At 33.2% G+C, this 20,658-nt stretch overlaps 1 protein-coding gene across 2 annotated transcripts in view; it reads right to left on the bottom strand.

Annotated features, from left to right (window-relative positions):
* The window catches only part of LOC129216163 (titin-like), a 279,902-nt gene that overhangs the window by 170,052 nt on the left and 89,192 nt on the right, over positions 1 to 20,658 (bottom strand). For both annotated transcript variants that reach the window (XM_054850333.1, XM_054850332.1), the window contains exons 50-64: positions 19,763 to 20,065; positions 18,753 to 18,896; positions 18,121 to 18,381; positions 17,524 to 17,667; positions 16,137 to 16,406; positions 15,134 to 15,277; positions 14,384 to 14,650; positions 13,587 to 13,730; positions 12,525 to 12,794; positions 11,567 to 11,710; positions 10,901 to 11,158; positions 9,210 to 9,353; positions 8,403 to 8,493; positions 6,572 to 6,740; positions 5,943 to 6,129 (exon numbers count right to left, since the gene is read on the bottom strand). In XM_054850333.1, coding sequence (XP_054706308.1) covers positions 5,943 to 6,129; positions 6,572 to 6,740; positions 8,403 to 8,493; positions 9,210 to 9,353; positions 10,901 to 11,158; positions 11,567 to 11,710; positions 12,525 to 12,794; positions 13,587 to 13,730; positions 14,384 to 14,650; positions 15,134 to 15,277; positions 16,137 to 16,406; positions 17,524 to 17,667; positions 18,121 to 18,381; positions 18,753 to 18,896; positions 19,763 to 20,065 — 2,940 coding nt within the window. The remainder of the gene's footprint in view (positions 1 to 5,942; positions 6,130 to 6,571; positions 6,741 to 8,402; positions 8,494 to 9,209; positions 9,354 to 10,900; positions 11,159 to 11,566; positions 11,711 to 12,524; positions 12,795 to 13,586; positions 13,731 to 14,383; positions 14,651 to 15,133; positions 15,278 to 16,136; positions 16,407 to 17,523; positions 17,668 to 18,120; positions 18,382 to 18,752; positions 18,897 to 19,762; positions 20,066 to 20,658) is intronic.

Genomic DNA, 20,658 nt, shown 5'->3' on the forward strand with positions numbered 1-20,658 from the left:
GTAACTGCAAATTTTTCATTTTACATGTTTTTGGATTTTTATCATCTATTGTATGTCAACATTACTGCACAATTTTGCTTACTTGGTTTCCGCTAAGAAAAAAAAAAAAAAAACAATTGCAATTCCAACATTTTCCTATTATTAGTAATGAATCCAAAACGCATTTCTTTTAATGTCTTGAAAAGTTATTTTTGTAGATACTGCCGTTTACCTGCCTACGTTAGTATCTCATTTTATATTTCTATTATGAGTGTTAAAATGAGAAGGTAAATTGTTCTTACCTTCATCATCTTCCGCCGTCTTCCAGACATCTATCTTCGTTCCTCCAGGCGTAAGCTTTTCTTCAAATACTTTCTCCAGTTCTGTTTCTGCACGAACCTTTTGGTATGATTTTACTTCTGAATCGTACCAAGCTGAAAATGTGTACAAAATTTAAATTACACAGAAAGGAATCAGATTGGCGAAGCTCTTTGGGCTTGGAGTTATAGTATTTTTACTGCGTGTAGTAGGCTCTCAAAAATCCAAACTGATTTGGCGGTAGACCGAATCATAAGAGATGTCAATTTTGTTGAGACATGAAGCACCAAAGGCACAAAATACCTGTTGTTTACGCAATGCGGAATACTATCGTGGATTTTACTGACTTTAATTTAAAACAAATCCTGACTATCGTTCCGAATTTTGCGCTCCGGATTTGTGAGAGTACACAGTATTTTTTTTCGGCGAAGCATCGCCTCATTGACAATGTAACGCAAGACAACCACTGAGAAGTTAGAACATTTATTGCATCGTCTTTTCATGTAAATATATGTTTCTTTTTTAATAGATAGATTGAAATAAGATTACGTTCTACAAAAGTTAAAAATATGATATTTAAAATGTTAAAAAAAGTTGAAATATATTGACGTTTGTAATAAGTTAAAGTTTTAAAAATATGTATGTGTGAGAATGAAAACAACTCATACACTTTCAATTACTATTGCATTTTATTTTTCTTATTTATTTATTTGTTTCTCATCTAGAGAAGCTTTGAGCAAAGGAGATTGTTACTTGAAACATTTATTTTACTTGTTCCTAAAGTGAATCAGGCACAATATATTTGGATTATTATGATTTTTAGCTTTTACTAACTATAGTAGAACTTTATCCAAATAAATAACTTAAACAGCTATGGTAATTGCTTTTCAGAGACGATTGAATTATTTAGTTTAGCATTTATGAACTTTAATCAAATAAGAATTTATTTCAAATGTATGTTTTTTTTTAAAATAAATTGGTTAACGTATGGAAATTGTGTGAAAAACTAGTGTAGCAAAAATAAGGTCTAGCCATTTTACTTAAAGATAAATGGTCCTTTTGATCATATGAGTTTGATTAACAAATCACTACGAAACACACTGCAATAGTTTTACGAATTATTATATAAGACAGGGGCGGCAAATAGGGGGAGCAAGAGGGGGCGGTTGCACCCCCAAATATTTTGCGCAAAATATTAAGAAATCGGGAAATTCAGTTCACATAACAAAATCTGCAGACGATCTTTAGTAAAAGTTGATGAAATTCGAGACCTGTCCAGACACGAGCAACTGTTTTTCGCTATTAGGATAATAACTTAGAAATTCATGAATCATTTTCAGAACTTCCAGAATAAAAAACAGACGGAGAATAAGTTTGTTTCAACTGAAGAAGAAATTTCCTCATATGGGTTAAATGCCTCATACTTTTAAGTTCAGAGTTAAGATGATGCTTCTGCTTCTAATATGAAAGGGCAGTGCACAGGTGTGACTGGCCCGATTTTTACGAGAAGTTCCTTGGTATTTTGAGTTCATTGTTGCGATTATATTTAAAATGTACGTTCAGTTAGTGAGTGAACATTGATTCCTTCTGTTAAGAGGCATATTTAAGCAATTCAATACATTGTATACTTTTATGGAAACTTCTTACAAAAGACACGCTATTTTTGAAAAAAATTCGTGCATCAACAAGTACTTTTGTTGGGTTTACTTTTGTATTTCTTTAACTGAGAGGTACAAAATGGTATTCAAAAGTTAAAGCTAGAACTCTTGATTGAGCTCCTATTAAGAGTTTCTTATTAATTTGGAATTATTAGATCCATTTAAAAAAATATTTAGAAAAGTGACAAAAATTCACATGATGATGATGCAAAGTCCTATGTTTGGCTCAATATTTTGTATGAAATAGTAGATTCATTCAGTTTCTAATGAAATTAACACAAGATTTAGTGATAAATCTAAGTTCAATATTATATGTGCAGGTTATTGAACAAGATAAATAAAATATTTCAGTTACATGTAAAATTTGTTGTACGAAGCAAAAAGAATCGTTTTGTGAAGAGCCAGTGTACTTCAATGATGAAAAATGAAGACTAGAGCACAAATTTTAAACTTACGTGGTTTTTTTAAAGATAAAATTTTTAAAAATGCATTTTCTAACATAACTTTGTAGCTTCAATTATTTTTCACCGATTCCAATCAACTCAGCTAACTGTGAAAGATCATTTTCGTGTCTCAGAAGGTTAGAGATTTTTTTTTTTTTTTTTTTTGGTGCATGATGGGACAAGCAAGACTTTCATCTTCAGCTATACTGCCAAGAGCATGCCACTGGACATTGACGGAATATAGTACCAAGATTTCCTTTTTTTCTGGATTCCAAAAATCGAACATTGAAAATTTACTTTAGAAACGGCAGTATCAAGATCTTTTCTTTTACAGTTTACTATAAAATAAATTAAAAGCGTGGAAATTAAAATTTGAATTTCTTTAATGACCTTACTTAAAAAAAATGTACTGGTATTTTATTTCATACTGAGAAAATTGATGTTTAAAAAACTCGACCCCCCAAATGAAATGTTGAAATGCCGCCCCTGATATAAGATGTATAAAAGAATCATGTGAACAAATTTACTTTTCAAACTCAATATTTTCGGAATACAGTGAAGCACCGTTTATACGTTTTTGAAGGGACTGTACGAAAAAAGCGTATAAATGAACAAACGTATAATAGGTGTAGGTTAATGTGTATTAGACTCTACAGGGACCAATTTTAAAAACGTGTAATTGATAAAAACTTATAAAAGAGAAACGTATAAACGGTGCTTCACTGTAATTACAGGAAACAAACAAGTGCTATCAAAACTTTTATGTTGAGCGTTTTGAATAGTACATATGAAACAATGGGGAACAAAGGATGTAAGTGGACGTTTTGAAGTTTCAATACAACGCGTTTAACGATAAGGTCCTAGGTAGACTTTCATTGAATTTTTTTTGTAAATCATGCCGTACAGAAGCATCTACCAGGGCTACTAGTACTATCTCTTTCCCCAAGACAGACGAGAGGTTCCCCTTAACTTTGTTCTGGTTAGCTCAAAATTTTTAATTTTGGTACTTACATCTCTTTGCTTCTCACTGCCTTATATTATGTATTTTGTTCCAGGTATAAATAATTCGTGATATGATTTGAAAACTTTTTAGATAAAGTACAAAAAACATATTGATTTTCTTCTTTAGTTAAAGCATTTAGAAGAAGAAAATCGATTATATTATGTTAATTAAGTTAAAAGATTTTACATGCAAGCCATGCATAAGCAAACAAAGACACATTACTTGAGGTTAAAGCATAAGCTTATTATTGAAAGTATCTTTAGAAACGAAGCAGTGCTTATGGGGGCAAATGTACATGAACTTGATCGTTAAACAAAATTCTCTTTGGTTTGCATTATTGTTTTCAATAAATTCTTTTAAAAAGGTGCATTGAACTTCAGAGTTTTTACTGCTTACTGAAGCTAAGAAATAAATTAATTTGTACACGTTAAAGGAATAAAAGGCTAGATGAAACAGATTGTCTCAAAGTGTTGATTTCAACATAATAGAAATTTATTTCACTTGTGCACTGCAAATTCTGAGAACACATTGTACACACTTTTGGAACACTTTAATTGAGAAAAAGTGCTTCAGTTGCCTAAATGAGTACTACAATGTGCAACATTAAAAAGAAAGTGCACTGAAATGTGCTCAAAATCCGTTCCGAAAAAGTCCCGATTTTTTTAAAATTTGAACTTAGGAACCCATTGAAGAACAAATTAGGGGCACATTTGAAACTTGTAAAACCGTCCCTTTTATTTCATACAAATATAATTTTAGCAACTTTTTTTTTTAACTAACAGTCAATAGAATCTCTCAATATGATAAAACAAGAAATTTTGTAGCAATGAATAGCTTCTGGTTGGTGTTGTGAGTTCCCTCAAACAGGATGCATTTTCCTGATCGCATACAGTCTATTGCACAGCAGCGGTTGACAGCTGCTCTGCGAATTTGCATTAAAATTAACAGCAAAAAGTACTGGTATAATCAAAGGAGTGCTTCAGATGAGCTGTAAAAATTGTCCAAAACGTGTTCTAAACGAAGGGATAGGTGTCAGTCTTCAAAAAAATGTTCTCAAAAGCATTCTGAAATATGTTACAAAGTGCGCTGAACCAAATAAGTCTTCTGAAATCAGAAAGCTGCTCTCAACAGGCCTTTAAAAAATGTTTCAAAAGTGCTTCAAAGTGTTCTAAAAAAGGAACAAGTGCCCATGTTCAAAGCGTGATCAATAAGTGTTTTAAGATTTGCAGTGTGTTGCTATTCTCGTTCTTCCTTACTTTAATCACAAAAAATAAAAGTAAATTTTATTACTTAGGCACACTTAAATATTTTCTTTTTCACTAAGCAAATCATTTAGAAAACACTAAAACGTGGTAAGAAACTAATATAAATATTTAATGTTTTTAAAAACTACTTTTAATTCCTATGAACTTCTTGCAGTTTTTGAACAGCTTCTTGAAAGTCAATATGGAAACTAAAAAAACTCGATTTTTTTTTACCTCAACTTGATGAGGTCAAATAATGTGTATTCGTTTGCACAGAAAATGAGTAGCGATATACAGATAGATCCTACCTATGTATAAGGTCTTCTTCAATAGCTTCCTTTGTGTCCTTCTGCTGAGGTTGATGTCACAAAGAAGGACCAGTTTCTTTGAAGACAGACAAATTCCAGCAACTGAAGACTTGCTCGGCATCAACGTTTTCACAAATTATTTTAACGGTCGATTGCCCGTTACGAAAATTTCAATTAGCAAGAAGATACCCCGTTAGTGTGCAAAGCGCATCGACAGCATTAAGCAGAAATTTAATTCTATTTAGTTAAGTGTTACTCTTCATGCTCGAAGAGAGAAAGATAAGCTACAGATCTGAGTTATTTCAATGAATACTGATAGAAGAACAAGGGAGAATCTTGGTATCAAAACAACCTTTTTCCTCCCCCAAACTGACAAAACTACTTTAACTTTAATATAAAATGCATTTTAACTATCATGTCGCATTTAAACGGAAATTATGTGCATATTAATTGAGCTTCTACCAATAGTTGTTGAGTTACATAGATTGAAATTTTTAAACTTGTTACAAAATGCTGTGCTTAAATCCACAAAAAGGTAACGTAAAAGTCACTTTCCAAAACCGTAAAGCAAATATTTCAAATAACAAATAATTAACCTAACTGTTATATATAATATAAATTTACAAAATAATTGAAAGGAGAAACAATAAGTTAGTGTAGAACAAATGTCACCAAACCCTCTCGTTTTAAAAATCCCTTCGCACTTTTTTCCGAACTTGTTTAAAAATCTCCCTTATTCTTCGTTCATAATAATTAAAATGACTACCGCATAATTCAAGAAAACCTTTTGCAGTGATTGAAGCTTGAGTCAATTCAAATACGACCACTTGATTTCCTTTCACAAGCCAAAAGAGAAGGGGAAAAAAGAATTTCCCATTCAAATCAAACTCTCGCGAGGACTTTTGCTCCTTCTCAGCTTCCAGGATCACTACCAAAATTTTCTCGAATATGAGCTACACAATGAGAATCATGATCAAAAGTGGACTTACGCCTGGGCGAATTTTTGAGCACTACCCTATAATCATCATGCCTTGGTCTCACTTGGAGTGTGGTGCAACAGTAAGCTTCTCCCAATCCGTTGCGAGCAAATACCTCTACCTTTCCTTGATCGTACTGTCTTGTTTTGGGAATATCCAGGTGATAAATGCCGTCATAAGTCAGCTTGTAACGGGAGCCCTGATTCAAAAAGATGGCAATAATGAAGCATGATCAAGTAATTTTTCTGAAAATAAATATGCTCTACATTCAATCATAAGGAAAGTCTACACCACATGAAATAGCGAGAGCTAAGGCGATATTTGTGCAAAACTAACTGCATCACACACACACACACACACACACACACACACACACACACACACACAACAAATGCAGTCTTTAACTCTTACTATAATCACTGAGGTCAAGCATAGAAAAAGTTATCGTCCAGCGTAATTCATACTACTTTAACAGACTTTTTTTTTATAAAAATTAATTTGTATTTATTCACGTTTCACACACATTCATTGTATTTTCGTTGGTTTAATTACTCTTGCATTTTTAAATGATAACCTTGCAGTATACTCCTCATACAATTCAATTGGGCACAAAAAATAATCAAAATAAAACGTCACATTACCGGTCCAATAGTGTGTCCGTTAACAATCCACATGATCCTGGGTCTAGGATTGCCAATGACTCTACAGCAGAATTTTGCCCATTCTCCTTCCGTAACCACCTGAGGCTCAGGTTTCATGACAAACGTAGGGCGACAACGTTGAACGGGAACCTCTTCCTCGGATACAACTCTAGAAACGAACGAAAATAATTATTTTTCAATGAAGATAGACATAAATAATGTCTCGTTTTGAATACAATGTAATGGTTTACCACTAGACCGTCAGTTGTGTTCTTTTACGTCAAAAAGTAAATGCTAAAAAACAGCCGGATAAAAAGGACACACAACGCTTGTTTGAACATTTTAAAAAGTGAGATAACTAAATATTACAGCAAGAAACCACTGTTGTTTACGTCGGTTTTGCAAGAGATATGTAAAATAATTTCCGCAGTTTTTAAAAAGCACAATTAATGGTAAAACATATGACCATCCTGCATGTGCATAAATAGGATTCAGACTCTTTTACATTTTAAAGTTTCAAAACATCAAATTTTTGTTATACAGTGAAATCCCGATTTTACGTCCCCTGAATTGACATTTTCCCGTATTTAACGTTTTTTAAATCGGGTCCCATTATCAGTTTTGCTGCTATGTATTTCCCGTTTTCACATTTTTACTGTATTTTACATTTTTTAACCCAGTCCCTTGAGAAAGGGAGTCGAGGTTTCACTGTAAAACAGAATAGCGTCTCCTGTGAAACAATACGGATAGTGAAAAGTTACTCGCGTTTCATATTTTATTCGCCAGATTCATTCTTCATTCATAAGTTTTAGTACTAATCAGTAAGTTAGGCGGTGAACTTCAGCGCTTATTTGACTTACATAGCAGAGCATAAAATAACATTAAGGACCTCTATGGGGGGGGGGGGAACAGCTTATAGTAAGCTTGAATAACCAGGACATAATTAAGTACTATAATGTTCAATAATATCAACAGTCAAGCTGTGGTCCATGGCGCAGGAGCCTCGCGTTCAATATTTGATTAACTCATGCTTGAAATTCTGCAATACACCTACTTTTTTTTTCTCCCGTGTTCTATTGCTAGAATATGAAAACATTGCGGAGCCACCTTCATTTACTGAATTAATTACTTTACAATGCCTACAAAATAGCTATATTATAATTGAATCTTTAGTACATAGAAGATTTAAGTCAAATATTTGCTTAAAACATTAATGTATAGGGAAAATATAATGCTATAACTTACTTTTGAGGTTTTGGGTAGTTGGTGTTACGGGGAAAAGAGTTCAGATTTAACGGGCACCAAATTCCTTACCAGTTCTTTCAATTTTAGGTGTAGGATCACATGCCCAATGATGTCGGTGCGCGTATGTGCATAACCAATGAGACGAAACAGTATGATTTCGTTAAACTCAGCTTTAAAGCGAATTCATTTCAATTTAATTTTATCGATTCGCTTACTTGAACTTTCATTGGTTACGCACATACGCACACCGACAGCATTGGGCATGTGATCCTACACCTAAAATTAAAGGAACTGGTATGGAATTTGGTGCCCGGTTAAATCTGAACTCTTTTCCCCGTAACACCAACTACCCAAAACCTCATTTCTACCCAATTTCGCCTCTTTTTTCGCATTTACGTTAAATTGGAATGTATTTTCCATGTTTGAACTCAATACAGATTTTGAAAATACAAATTAGTTAATCTATAAATTTGAATTCAAATGAATTATTTTGAAGCTGAGCTCAGCGAAATCCAGCTGTTCCATCTCATGTGTTACACATATCTGTACACATCATACAATTAAGGTAATTGCAATTTTGACTTACCTCTGCCAAGAAGCTTCCATTTCAGCAATCTTTTGAACGCCCTGTTCCATTGATTTTGGAAGCTGTGTTCGGTACTCCAGGAGCCTCGTTGCTGTGAAAAGAATTCAGTTGAAAAGTCACACAAACGGAAAAGCAATGGTTTTTCAAACGTTTTCATCAACAGGGCACCCAATAGATTTTTAGTTTGTCCCCAAAGAAAAAAAGATCGAAATTGTAAAAAAAAAAAAAAAAAAAAAAAAAAAACTGAAAAGTGACTTTTAATTTTAATTTTAAAGGTTCAAATTATTATGCACTCATTAATCGGCAGTGGATCATCCATAATCGGCCAACTTCAGCTAATTAATCTGTTGGAAAACTTATTATTTTTATTAAAATTATTTTAATTAGACCAAGTAACTATCCAGAATAAATTTTAGCCGATTAATTGGCTGAAATCTTTTTGATTATAAAAACTACGTTTGCTTAGAACGAGAAATTATGCTAAAAGAATTTATTGAATTTAAGCAATAGTTTTGAGCTCTAATTCTCAATAGCTTATTGAATTCAATATTTACAAATCACGTTTTGGGGTAAAAACACTTTTTTGTGTGTGGGGGGGGGGGGGCGAGAAATTGCAAATGGTTAAAAGTGGTTCCAGGGAAAATTGAAAACGAAACTAAAATTTCTCAGAAAAAAGGGGTTTGAAAAATATTTTTGAAAAAAAAAAAAGAAGCCTTAAATCTAAAAAAGGAACTTTTTTGGGGAAAAGGACCAGTGTGTGGGGCGGGGGGGGGGGAAGGGGTTGTAGCACTGGATTCATATCCTTACCTTTGACTTTCAATGTTGTTTTAGTGATGTCCTCCCCATAATCATTTACGGCACGTGCAGTGTATTCACCCGAATCTTCAGCATATACATATAAGACATCCAGAGCAACGAAACCAAAATCATGTGTAGTTTTGAAGCGATGTCCTATAATTCAAAATATATACTTATTACCCTGTTTCAATGAGATCGAGAGAATTAAAAGTTGACATCATTTATTGCATTTACCAAAATTCATCTTTTCTCTTAGAGACAAAAGGTAAACATCAACCTCGTAAAAGTCAAAATGAATGCGAGTTAAGTCATTGTTTTGTGAAAGTAAATGAAAAATGCTTCAATCGAAATAGAACACAACAATGAATAATGTAATGAGTGAAAAGTTTATTAGCTTGTCAGCTATCGTTGGGTGTGACTCGAGTCGATGACGTCACAAAAGCTTAGCTGTTAAACCAAAATGAATAAACTTCAGTTCACAAAAGAGTCGCCAGCGTCAAAAAAAAAAAAAAAAAAAAAAAAAATCATTTTGTTTTATTTAAAAATATTTTGTGAATGGGGTAACTCTTTCCAAGCATACAAAATATCATTTTAAACACTTTCTAAGTCTTTATCAGATTTTTTTTTCGGTTTGAATAATATTTAAATGAATATAAACTTTCACTAAATGTCGTACTAAAAATGTGGAATACTAATAAAGCCTGTTATTTTGATACTATTAATTTCCCCATGATGCTTTTTTATTTTAATATTGCCTCTCCTTTTTTTGCCCTTATTGCACTGTCAATCGGGAAACAAAAATACTAGAATTCAACTTACATTCGAAACACACACACAGGAGCGTGCACGGGAAGGGTAGGGGGGGGGGAGAGAAGGGCACCTGTTATCCCGGGCCCGAGCCTGAAAGGGACCCAATATTTTTAAAATTAGGGGTGAACTATAAGGGTAAACAATATGAAGGGATCCCGGAAAAGTCATTTGTGATGGGCCCCAAAATTTCTGTGCACGCTCCTTTACACACACACACACATCTTACCATTAATAATGTACTATATAATATACTATTAATAAAAAACATTTCGGAGCCATCTCCATACCAAAATGAGAATCAACTTCAAAAATTTCAAAATTAAAACCAATCAAAATGAAAACTGCAGCGGGTACTTTTTATCACTGACTTGTAGTGACCATTAAAACATTTACCATGCATATCAAGTCTCGTAGAATATGGTTCATCCATAGCGTTCAAAACTAAATTTTTTAGAATGTCCCTCAATAAACATCCAAATTCGTGGAACCAAAAACCAGTTTTAAGTTACGGGGACATTTAATGAAAAATCCGCCACTTTGTCCTGCACGCGAGAACCCATATAATATTTCATAAAGAATTTATAATTTTAAATGGCAATAAAAACTTTTTTTTTGCTTAAGAAATCATGGATTCGTTTGCGGTTTTTTAAGCATCAAAATTCTGTTCATTAGCATTGTTTTTAATGGCATATTTGATCTGTCACATGCGGAACAAAATGTCTGTTTATCCGTGGAATGGCTTTATATTGTTCCACAACTGGCAAAATTTCAACTGATAAAAATTTTTCTTCTTATTTTCATTCGTGAAAAAAATGCTGTTTTTCTACTCCACCCATTTAAAATTGTTTCCCTGAAAGACCTTTCAGAAATAAATTGGATTTAACAGTTACCTGATTTCAATGGTACTCCATTATGATACCACTCTACCCTGAGCTTAGGGTCATTGATGGGCTCCAACCGGCATTCGAAGTGAGCACTGTCACCCTCTTGCAGATTTTCCTGCGGCTGAATCTGTGTAATGAATTTGGGAGGTTGTGCTTTTACTTCTTCAATGGGTTGTTCTTGCTGTGGTGGAAAATCGAGCTCCCTTAGTTTTTCTGCGGACATTCCTTCGGGAAGTTGACTGTCCATGATGATGTTGCGCTTACCTTAAACACAAAAAACAAATTAAAATTGCTTTTTGTAATATTTTCTCAGTAATGGTGCTAAAATATTGAACTAAAACAAGTACTACGAACAACAACAGTAAAATCAAGTTCTTATCCAAGGAAAACGAATTTAATGAATATCAAATGCCGAAATATCACTGCGTTAATCTTTAATAGTATCCTAAACAACCAGTCTTATTTTTAAAAAAAATCTCATTGTGGGATATTCTTTTCAGTTAGGTATAAGTAAATAAACCCGTTTTCTTTTATTACATAGTGGAACTAGAAGTTAGTCCTCTTAAAAGTCTAGTTTCAGAATTTTACCAAGCCAAGTCAATATAGTATGATGTATTTACAACATACCCTTTTCAGCGTGTTTAAGAGTAAAAAATACGAGTTAGTACTTACTTTTGATCTTTAAAACTGCCTTGGTTGTGTCTTGTCCCCACTTGTTGATAGCTCGACACATATATTCACCAGCATCTCTTGGGAATAACCAATCAATATCCAGCACAACGAAGCCGAAGTCGTCGACTGTATGTACTCTAGTACCTATCGAATTTTAAATCAAATTGCTAAATCATGCTTGACAGTAAAAAATAGAAACATTTAACACATAAACACGTTCGTTCAATTTTTAAACTGGTTGCTAAAAATATTTTCCACAACAGTGAAAAGTTTGCACGCGTGCAACGTATAGCGATTCAGGAACCTTTTTTGTGAAGATACTTGTTTTTACGGGGAAATAGGTGAAAACGTGTGAAATCCCGAGACGTTCTACAGAAATAACCAGTAACGTTTCGGAATTTTTTTACAGTGTTGCAAATTTTTATTAACTATAGACGCCTTAAGATAGGGTCCCCCACAGGGGCATTCTTACTCGAGAAAATCCGTAAATATTTTTACTTTTCTTTATTATTTGTTTATTCATTTTGTTTTAGCGTCTTTCTTGTTATTTTTATAAAGTTATTAATATTCTTATTTTAATTTTATTACTTATTTAATCATGTAATTATTCATTTTTTTAGTTGGAAATATTTATGCTAAGGCATGAAATTGCATTTGCTTCATTAATAAACTCCTATGATTTCTTCTGATTAGCTCCAAATTTTTAATTTTGTCACAATCATACCTTTGCTTCTCATTGCCTCATACGGTTCATGCAACAAAAGAAGGATCTAACATGTTTGGGGTCTTTATAGGGTGTTTTGTGCGGCAAGTGATACGTTTGTTAAAAAATAAAATTGCCCCTTTGTTCTCGCCGACAGTGGCACCTTCATTTTGTTGCACAGAGTTACGGATACTAATGCGGTTGATGATTTTTGCGTATCACGCATATCAAGCTCAGTAATCACTCAAAGTTTACCTTTAATCAGGGGCTTTCCATTCACGAACCATTCCACTCTCATCGTTGGGTCTCCAACAGGTTCCAATCGGCATTCGAAATGGGCTGCTTCACCTTCTTCTTTGTTCTCCAGATTTTGGATCTGAGTGATGAATTTCGGCGGCATTTTGCGATCGTCATCGATGATGACTTCTTCCGTTCTATACATTGCTTCTTCCAATCTCTGAAGGCTCTGAGTGCCAGATTGCCACTCACTTGGAAGTTGCGGCTCCATGATGACTGAACTCTTAGCTGTAATACATCACGTGATTAAGCTTGGGAGACAGTTTTTACATAAAAGAAAAACACTACAAACACTATTTCCTAAGTCTAGTTATTATTATTATCGAAAAGGAAAAAAATCTATTTTACCGACCATTTTTCAAAAAACAAAAGGCATAATTGTTTCAAAATTAATGATTTTTTGTAATACTAATAATTAATATTAAATATTTCATACACATAAAGTTGCAAGACAACTGTAGAATTAATAATAAAACAGAAAGGGACAATAACATCAAAATAAACAAATAGACGATGAACAAGGAACAACAAAACAAAGGGGCGGGGACGGGGGAGTCTACATAAATAAATAAACAAATGCAATTAAATTAATCAATACAAGTACAAGTTAATTAATTAATTAATTAATGCACTTACACTAAATAAACAATTAATAATACAATTAGAATAAATAAATAAGAAGAGAAATAAAAAGGATTTACAGATTCTATGTACTGTTATTTGTTTAAATTTGAACGATAATTTTGGAAACTGAGTACAAAATATTTTGAGCTCAAATTTTACAATTATTGCTAAAAAGTTATTTTTTATAGCTAAATCTCTTTAAGAATGCAATATTTACTCACGAGATTGCACTTAATTTTAACATCATTCCCAATGTTAAAATTAACTTTACAACGTAACAATTGTATAGAACCTTACTTTTTTTCCCCTTTTCATACAAATTAGCACTTAAGTCGTTCTTTTTTTAAGCTTTCTCGTACGTAAAAGAAAACATCGAAGAAAATTTTTCTGGATTACCTTTAACTGTAAGTTTAGCTGTTACTGTTGCCTCTCCAAAGGCATTGATGGCTTTGCATGTGTAAATTCCAGCGTCTCTTCCGAATACACCGGCAATTTCCAAAATGACGAAACCGAAGTCATTGATAGTTTTAACTCGTGACCCTGTTAAATGAAAGAGAGAGAGTTAACAGATTTTAAAATGAAATATAAAATAATAATGAAAATTTTTTTGCTCTTAAAAAGCAATTTCTGTTTTGTATACGAACTTTAAGAAATCGCTTTTTCTAGTATTCGATGTAACATTTTGTTTCAACTGCGCTACAAATTATTTTCAGAAAATGTATTAACATTGTAATTTGAAGAAAGCAAAAAGTAAAAATATTTTGAAGTGTGGCAACGGTTCTCTTTTTAGAGGTCAATTGTAGTTTGCCAACATTTTCTCAAAATCATATTAGTATTCAGTAGTAAGATTACAATAAGGAAATGAATTTTCCTCTTTCTTACTTTAACTGAAAACCAAACCCAATGGCCCTAACAGCCTACGGGGGTCAAGGCCTACCATGCCCATCTCAATTTTTTTCACTGATATCTCTGGGGCGCAAGGCAGATGTTCCGGTTAGGTGGTCCACCGCGCGTGGAACCCCTAAGGTTTAGTTTCAAAGCACGCTTGGTATTCATTTTATCGACCCACCTAAGGGATGGTCGATTGAGTCAACCCGGGAATCGAACCCAGGGTGGAAGTGAAAAATGCTGCCACTGAGCCACTGGGCATCTTTCAGACTTTTCCACCGCAAATAAACAAAAAAAAATATTACCTGTAATAAGAGTTTTTCCATTGAAGTACCATTCGACTCTCATGGTGGGATCATTGACGGGGGTCAGCCTGCACTCGAAGTGGGCGAGAGAGTTTTCGGGTAGTGTCTGGTCCTGGGGTTTCGTGATGAACTTAGGAGGCTGCTGCACTTCAACGTCCATCCACTGTTCTGAGATGCGTGCCGAGGAGATGTCTTCAAACCTGGCGATCTTCTGTATACTCTCCATACCTTCCGGCAGCTGAGTATCCAGGATAATGCTACGCTTTCCTGCAGAAGAAAACAGATTTATATCTTTAAAGTAAATAAATTTGGTGGTAAAATACTACGATTGCTAATTTCAAGGGATGTTCTAGTCTTGTAGCTATCCAAATAAAAACCACATATGTAGGGGGGATACCGAAACATTTTAGAATAAAATGAAACTTGTTAAACACTGCAAATAAGTCTAATTTTTGGGTTCGAAAATTGGTAGATTTGAACGAAAAATTGAGAGAACAGAAGATACTTTTATTTTACTGGCTACCTATTGTTGTTTATTTAAGTTGAAAAAAGGAATAAAGTGATTTTTATTCACAAAATTCGAGAAAAAAATGGCGTCGCAGCGTGACCACTGCCCTTCAAAGGGTTTAGGTGATAAAAATTAGATTGACTTTAAAAGTTCGCATGTTTTGATCCAAGAAGGAATAGTAGAAAAAAGCTTCCAAACTCAACATTGCTAGAATTTTTATCATACAAATTCAAATGTTTTACCTGAACATTTGAGCGTGCATGTAGTAACGGCTTCTCCAACCTTGTTTGTAGCTCTGCAGGAATAAAGTCCACTGTCTTCTGGATAAATTGGACTGATTTCCAAGACCACAAAGCCGAAGTCATTGATAGTACGGATGCGAGTTCCTGGAAAATGTTTCCTTTTTTTAAAAAACATAGCTTTTCATTCTCGTAGAACAAATGATAGATTACATGTTAGTGTACAATAGAACTGTTAAAATAGTGTCATATCAATGTCAATAGTATTCATTAACTAGTCTTTTATTTGTAGTAAATAAATCAACAAAACACTGAAAAAAACATAAGAAACTAGACGTTAAGTTGTCAGTTCATAGTATCCTTTTTGTTACACATAGTTATACATAATCCTGTAGGTTATACATTTTCTGTAGAGTTTTTATTAGTTTTGTTTTTATTACGTTCACGACGAACATTTTTCGCTTTGCAAATTTTTTGCTTTCATTTCTGTGGTTATATTTAAAGTATGGAACGGTTTAGAAAGTTGAGTGTTTATACTTAGTGTGGGTCAATCGAAATAGAGATTAGGGACATAACAGAACTTCATCACGGCAGAGATCAACTCGTATATGGGCTGCAATAAAAATAATTCCCTAAAATTGAACAAATATCTAAAATTCTTCGCACCTTTTTATTAAAAATAAGATATGAGGTGCATTTATTTTAATCATTTAAATTTTTTGTTGATGTTTGCTTGCAGTTGATATTTCCATACTTCTTTTTCCGTTTACTTTTCATTTCTTTCTGTCTTTCTTTTTTGAATATTAGTTGAAATTTTGTAGTTAAGCACACTCATGAATAACTAGATTTCAATCTAGATTTTGATGCAGCTGAAAATTAAAATTAAGTCCTGATTGTACGATTCTTAAATTAAGAGTGGGATACAGAAGGGTGCTTCACACTCACCCAGATTCTTAGTCCCCGATAAATCGATATTCATTGTTGATCTTAATGAATGTCTTCTTACCTGCTTTGAGTGTTTTGCTGTTCTTGAACCACTCCACTTTCAAATCTGGATCATCGGTTGGTGTGAGCCTTGCCTCCAAGTGCGCATTCTCTCCTTCCCTCAGATCGGTGACGTTCTCGAGAGGCACAGTGAATCGGGGAGCTTCCAGATGAATTTCCTCCTGGTACTCGCCGCGAGATCGGTACAAATGTTCTTCCAATTCCATGATGCGGCGGTTGCCGTCGGCCATCTCTTTCGGAAGTTGAGGTTCCAGGATGATGGAACTCTTAGCTGAGAAGAGAAAAATGATACACTTTAGCTGTATAAAATGATGGAAACATCTATGACAAATATTTTCACCATTTAGATCACATAAAGACGAACCTTAGCATGATAAAAAAGTTTTGGTTTTTCTATTTTGAACGCTCATAAATAAATTTAAATTTTGCTCAAGTAATAGAAACTGAAATACAGTGAAACCGCGATTTTACGTACCCGAACCTATGTTTTTCCCGTTTTTTTCATCAGGTCCCAGTTTTGCCGTAAACTTATAATGTTAATTTAACTCGGATGGAAAGTTCGTCAACAATAAATTTCCCATATTTTACGTTTTCCCTGAGAAGTAAAAAAATCGAGAAAAAAAATAAGCAATATGTTTCATTTTGTGCTTTTTTAAAGCTGATGCATGCTGTTGAAAATTAATCTATGATAACAGAAATGCTACTGCTCCATCCGTAGCGACTTTACGGACTTTTTCGTCCACCAATGACGATGAACAAGACGAAACGGAAGCGCAGCTCGTCCCTTCTTTCAATATTGCATTAAAGAACTTAAAAATAGTGAAACTTATTTACTTTCTCATAAAGACTAGAAAAGAAACTTGAAAAGTATTTCAATCTCGGATGCTGCATTTACTTTGAACTCAATAACTAAAAAGCAATCTATGTTTACAAACTATTTTTAATCTAAGCTCCCGGATTCTCAACTATATGTGTTTAAATGATCTAAAATGGTAACGGTATGTATATAATGTTCTTTTCGTAAAATTCAAATATTATATCATTTAAAACAGTCAACTTTACTACCTTCAGTTTTTTTCCTATTTGATTTCCATGATATTTATTTCTATGTATATTAATATATATTAATTTCTATGTGATTCCCGTATTTATTCAACATTTGCCTGTATTCTACGTCGTTTAAACCCAGTATATTTAAAAACGAAAAATTATGGTTTCACTGAACTAATCTAAACTTTTTTTTCTTTCATTTTTTTTTTTAATTTTATTAATGCCTTAACTGACTTTTTTCTGGGTACATTAAATCTTTTTACTGAAATTTTATTTTCTTTAGCTAATATTCGTGATGAAAACGACATTTAACTCTTTGGCTCGAAAAGGTTACTTACATCGGCATTTCAGTGTAGTTTTCGTGATGTCACTTCCAAATTTGTTCGTGGCTTTACACATATACTCTCCAGTGTCTTCGCCGTAACAGTACAAGATATCCAAAATTACAATTCCAAAGTCATGAAATGTTCTGAAGCGGTGACCTAAGAGGAGAACACGTAGAGAAAACACAATGAACATGAATCCACATTATAAAGTTTACATCAATGGTATGTGCTCTTTTATACTTAAACTGAGAATAGCCGTGGTATCTAACTCAACATTTAGATCGTAAATATAATAACAATAAATTTTAATCGACTTTTTTTGTAAAAATTAAGTTGCATAAAGCACTTATGAAGTGAGCGAAATAAGTATGATGATATTAAAGATAAATTAAGATATATTAGATCGGTTAAATGTAATACAGAATTCAATTAATATAAAACGATACGGCATTCAAATAAATGTATGCAACTTGTTTTAAATGCATTTAAATTTGTATATCTCAAGATCAAAATCAAAACAAAAATCTTCAGCTTTTGATAAAACTATATTATTAAATATATATTAGTGTTCTTAAATTGCATCGTTAAATAATCAGCAAAGATATTTACCTGCTCCAAGCAGTTTGCCATTAAAATACCATTCAACTTTAATATTCGGATCATTAGTGGGTGTGAGATATGCTTCGAAATGTGCACTCTGTCCTTCCACCAGGTTGCTGACTTCCTTGATATGTGTGGTGAACTTCGGTGCTTCCGTTACTTTAGCATCGATGGATATTTGAGATTTGTATAGAGAGTGAGACCCTTCAAGTTCAGCAATCTTTTCAAGGCTCTGAGGTTGAAGTGTATCACGGAAGATTTTGCCATGTCCTAAACATAAATATTTTCTTAATGAATGGAATAAAAATAATACAATATCACAAAATTAAAAATACAGTAAAAAAGTTACATTACGAAGAGTAAAAATAAAAATCATTGGGTTTATTAACGTTCATAATTCAACAAAAGTTCAAAAATTCAGGGCCCTAACTGGAAGTTTAGCTAGTAAGTAAACTCAAGGTCTTTCGGCGAAAAAAATGCAGCTCAAGCCATTGAGGTATCATCAGATTTGATATCGGATTTTAATGGGTACACATAAGACATCATTCAATTTTCATCAGTAAATTATTTTTTTTATCTTGGATGAACAAGGGAAAAACATTTTATGACTAATCGACTTAAAACTGAATAGAAGGTCTCACCTGTACATTCGATTGTGCATCTAGTTGTATCTGATCCATACTTGTTCGTCGCCACACATACATATTCTCCTGAATCTTCAACGTGAACGAATGATATGTCCATTACGACGTAGCCGAAATCGCTTAAAGTCTTGATACGAGAACCTGAAATGTAAAACATAGAGTGAAGCCAACTTAAATTGTTACATCAAATTAGAACCAAGATCGTATCGTAAGTCAAAAGTCATGGAAAGGTAATATTTCATCAGTTACAAAATCGCTCAGAAATAGAATGGTGGCAAAGTTAAGGATCACCACTGATCGTGACTATCTCACAAAACACCTACAGCGTTTTCAAATCATTTCAAGTCCTTTCTGCCGTCTTTGTGATCAGGGACGGATCATGGATGCTGACCATCTTGTCATTTGCCCTGCTCTATCCAAACACTCTCTTTCGGACCGATACTGTGAAGCCATGGGCCTTTTGGATTCATAGACTTTTGCTTCGGTTGCGTTTTCATTGCTTACATTTTTTGTATATTTGTCTATTAGTTATATAATTATTTCAGTTGTTCTTTTGTATCTGTAGCTGTCTTAAATTCTTGCCATTGGAAATAAAAATATATACACATATCATCTCGTCTTCGTTGGAGAAAAAGCCTGTAGCAAAAATTTTGGTTTAGCGCTGAAGTCAATTTAAAGTTTTAAATGGCAATAAAAACAGTAAAAGAAAATTTATTAATGTTTAAATCTTACAATAAGTTTACTAAGTACAACTTTTAAGTGCGCTCTTAAGTTATGTTATGAAAAAGCTAGTTATTAATTATAATTAAGTGAAATAATTCTTAAAACTTTCTATGTTCATTCTGACTTTTCTTGAACGTCGACGATCTGCTACTTCTAACAGTATTATCACCAGATAGACATTTCAAATTAGGTTAAGTAAAAATAAATTGAAAGTTATTTAAAACTCTTTGTCGGGAGGCAACATTTTTTTTTCAACTTTACTAATAAAGGAATAGAGGACTCACTGTGTCTCATTGGAACACCATTATGGAACCATTCCACCCTCATGGCAGGATCACCAATCGGGATGAGATGGCATTCGAAATGGGCACTATCTCCCTCTTTCAGTCCCGTCAAACTCTTCAATTGAGAGGTGAACTTGGGTTTTTGGCCACGAGTTCTATCGACGCATTCTAGTTTCACAGTAATTTCAGCTTTACCCCATTTGTTGGTGGCTTTGCAAGTGTATTCACCAGAGTCTTCCATAACAACGCCGAGAATTTCAAGAACAACCATTCCAAAAGCGTGAACAGTTCGTATGCGGTGACCTGAGAAAAAGAATAAATTATATTCGAATTAAAAGAAAAAAATCTTGAAACAAATTATAACAATTAGGATAACTTTACTCTTACAGTTGAGAATAGGGTTTTTTTCTTCAGTCAAAAGTACTACTTTTTATCACTAAAATTGCATAAGCAAAAAAAAAAAAAAAAAAAAGAAAAAAGGAGCCATGAAAACTTTTATTTTCCCAATAGTTATTTTTCATTACATTTTTTGAACTGCCCGATTTTCGAAATAAGGCGTGGTCTTAATGATGTCAAAAGTTATGTATTTTTTGGCCATTGGCACGCTGAATGTTTACGCGTAGTTAAAAAAATGGTTGCGATTAAACAGTTTTATTGATAGCAATCATAATAGGAATTTTAAATTAAATCTTTTCTGAAGCAATAATGAAGTTCATTAGTATTATTGCACCATACTATTTTTTATTTTTATCTAATGCCAAAATATTGCGCTTTGAAAAGTGCGCGTCAAAATGAAATTGAGTCTGCGCACCGATTAAAATAATATATTTAAAATACTAAACTTTGTCAAGTTATTTGAAAAAAATGGTTAAAACCTGTGTTTTTAAGCATGCTCT

This window comes from Uloborus diversus, chromosome 2, assembly GCF_026930045.1.
Source record: "Uloborus diversus isolate 005 chromosome 2, Udiv.v.3.1, whole genome shotgun sequence".
In the NCBI taxonomy this organism is placed as follows: Eukaryota; Metazoa; Arthropoda; class Arachnida; order Araneae; family Uloboridae; genus Uloborus; species Uloborus diversus.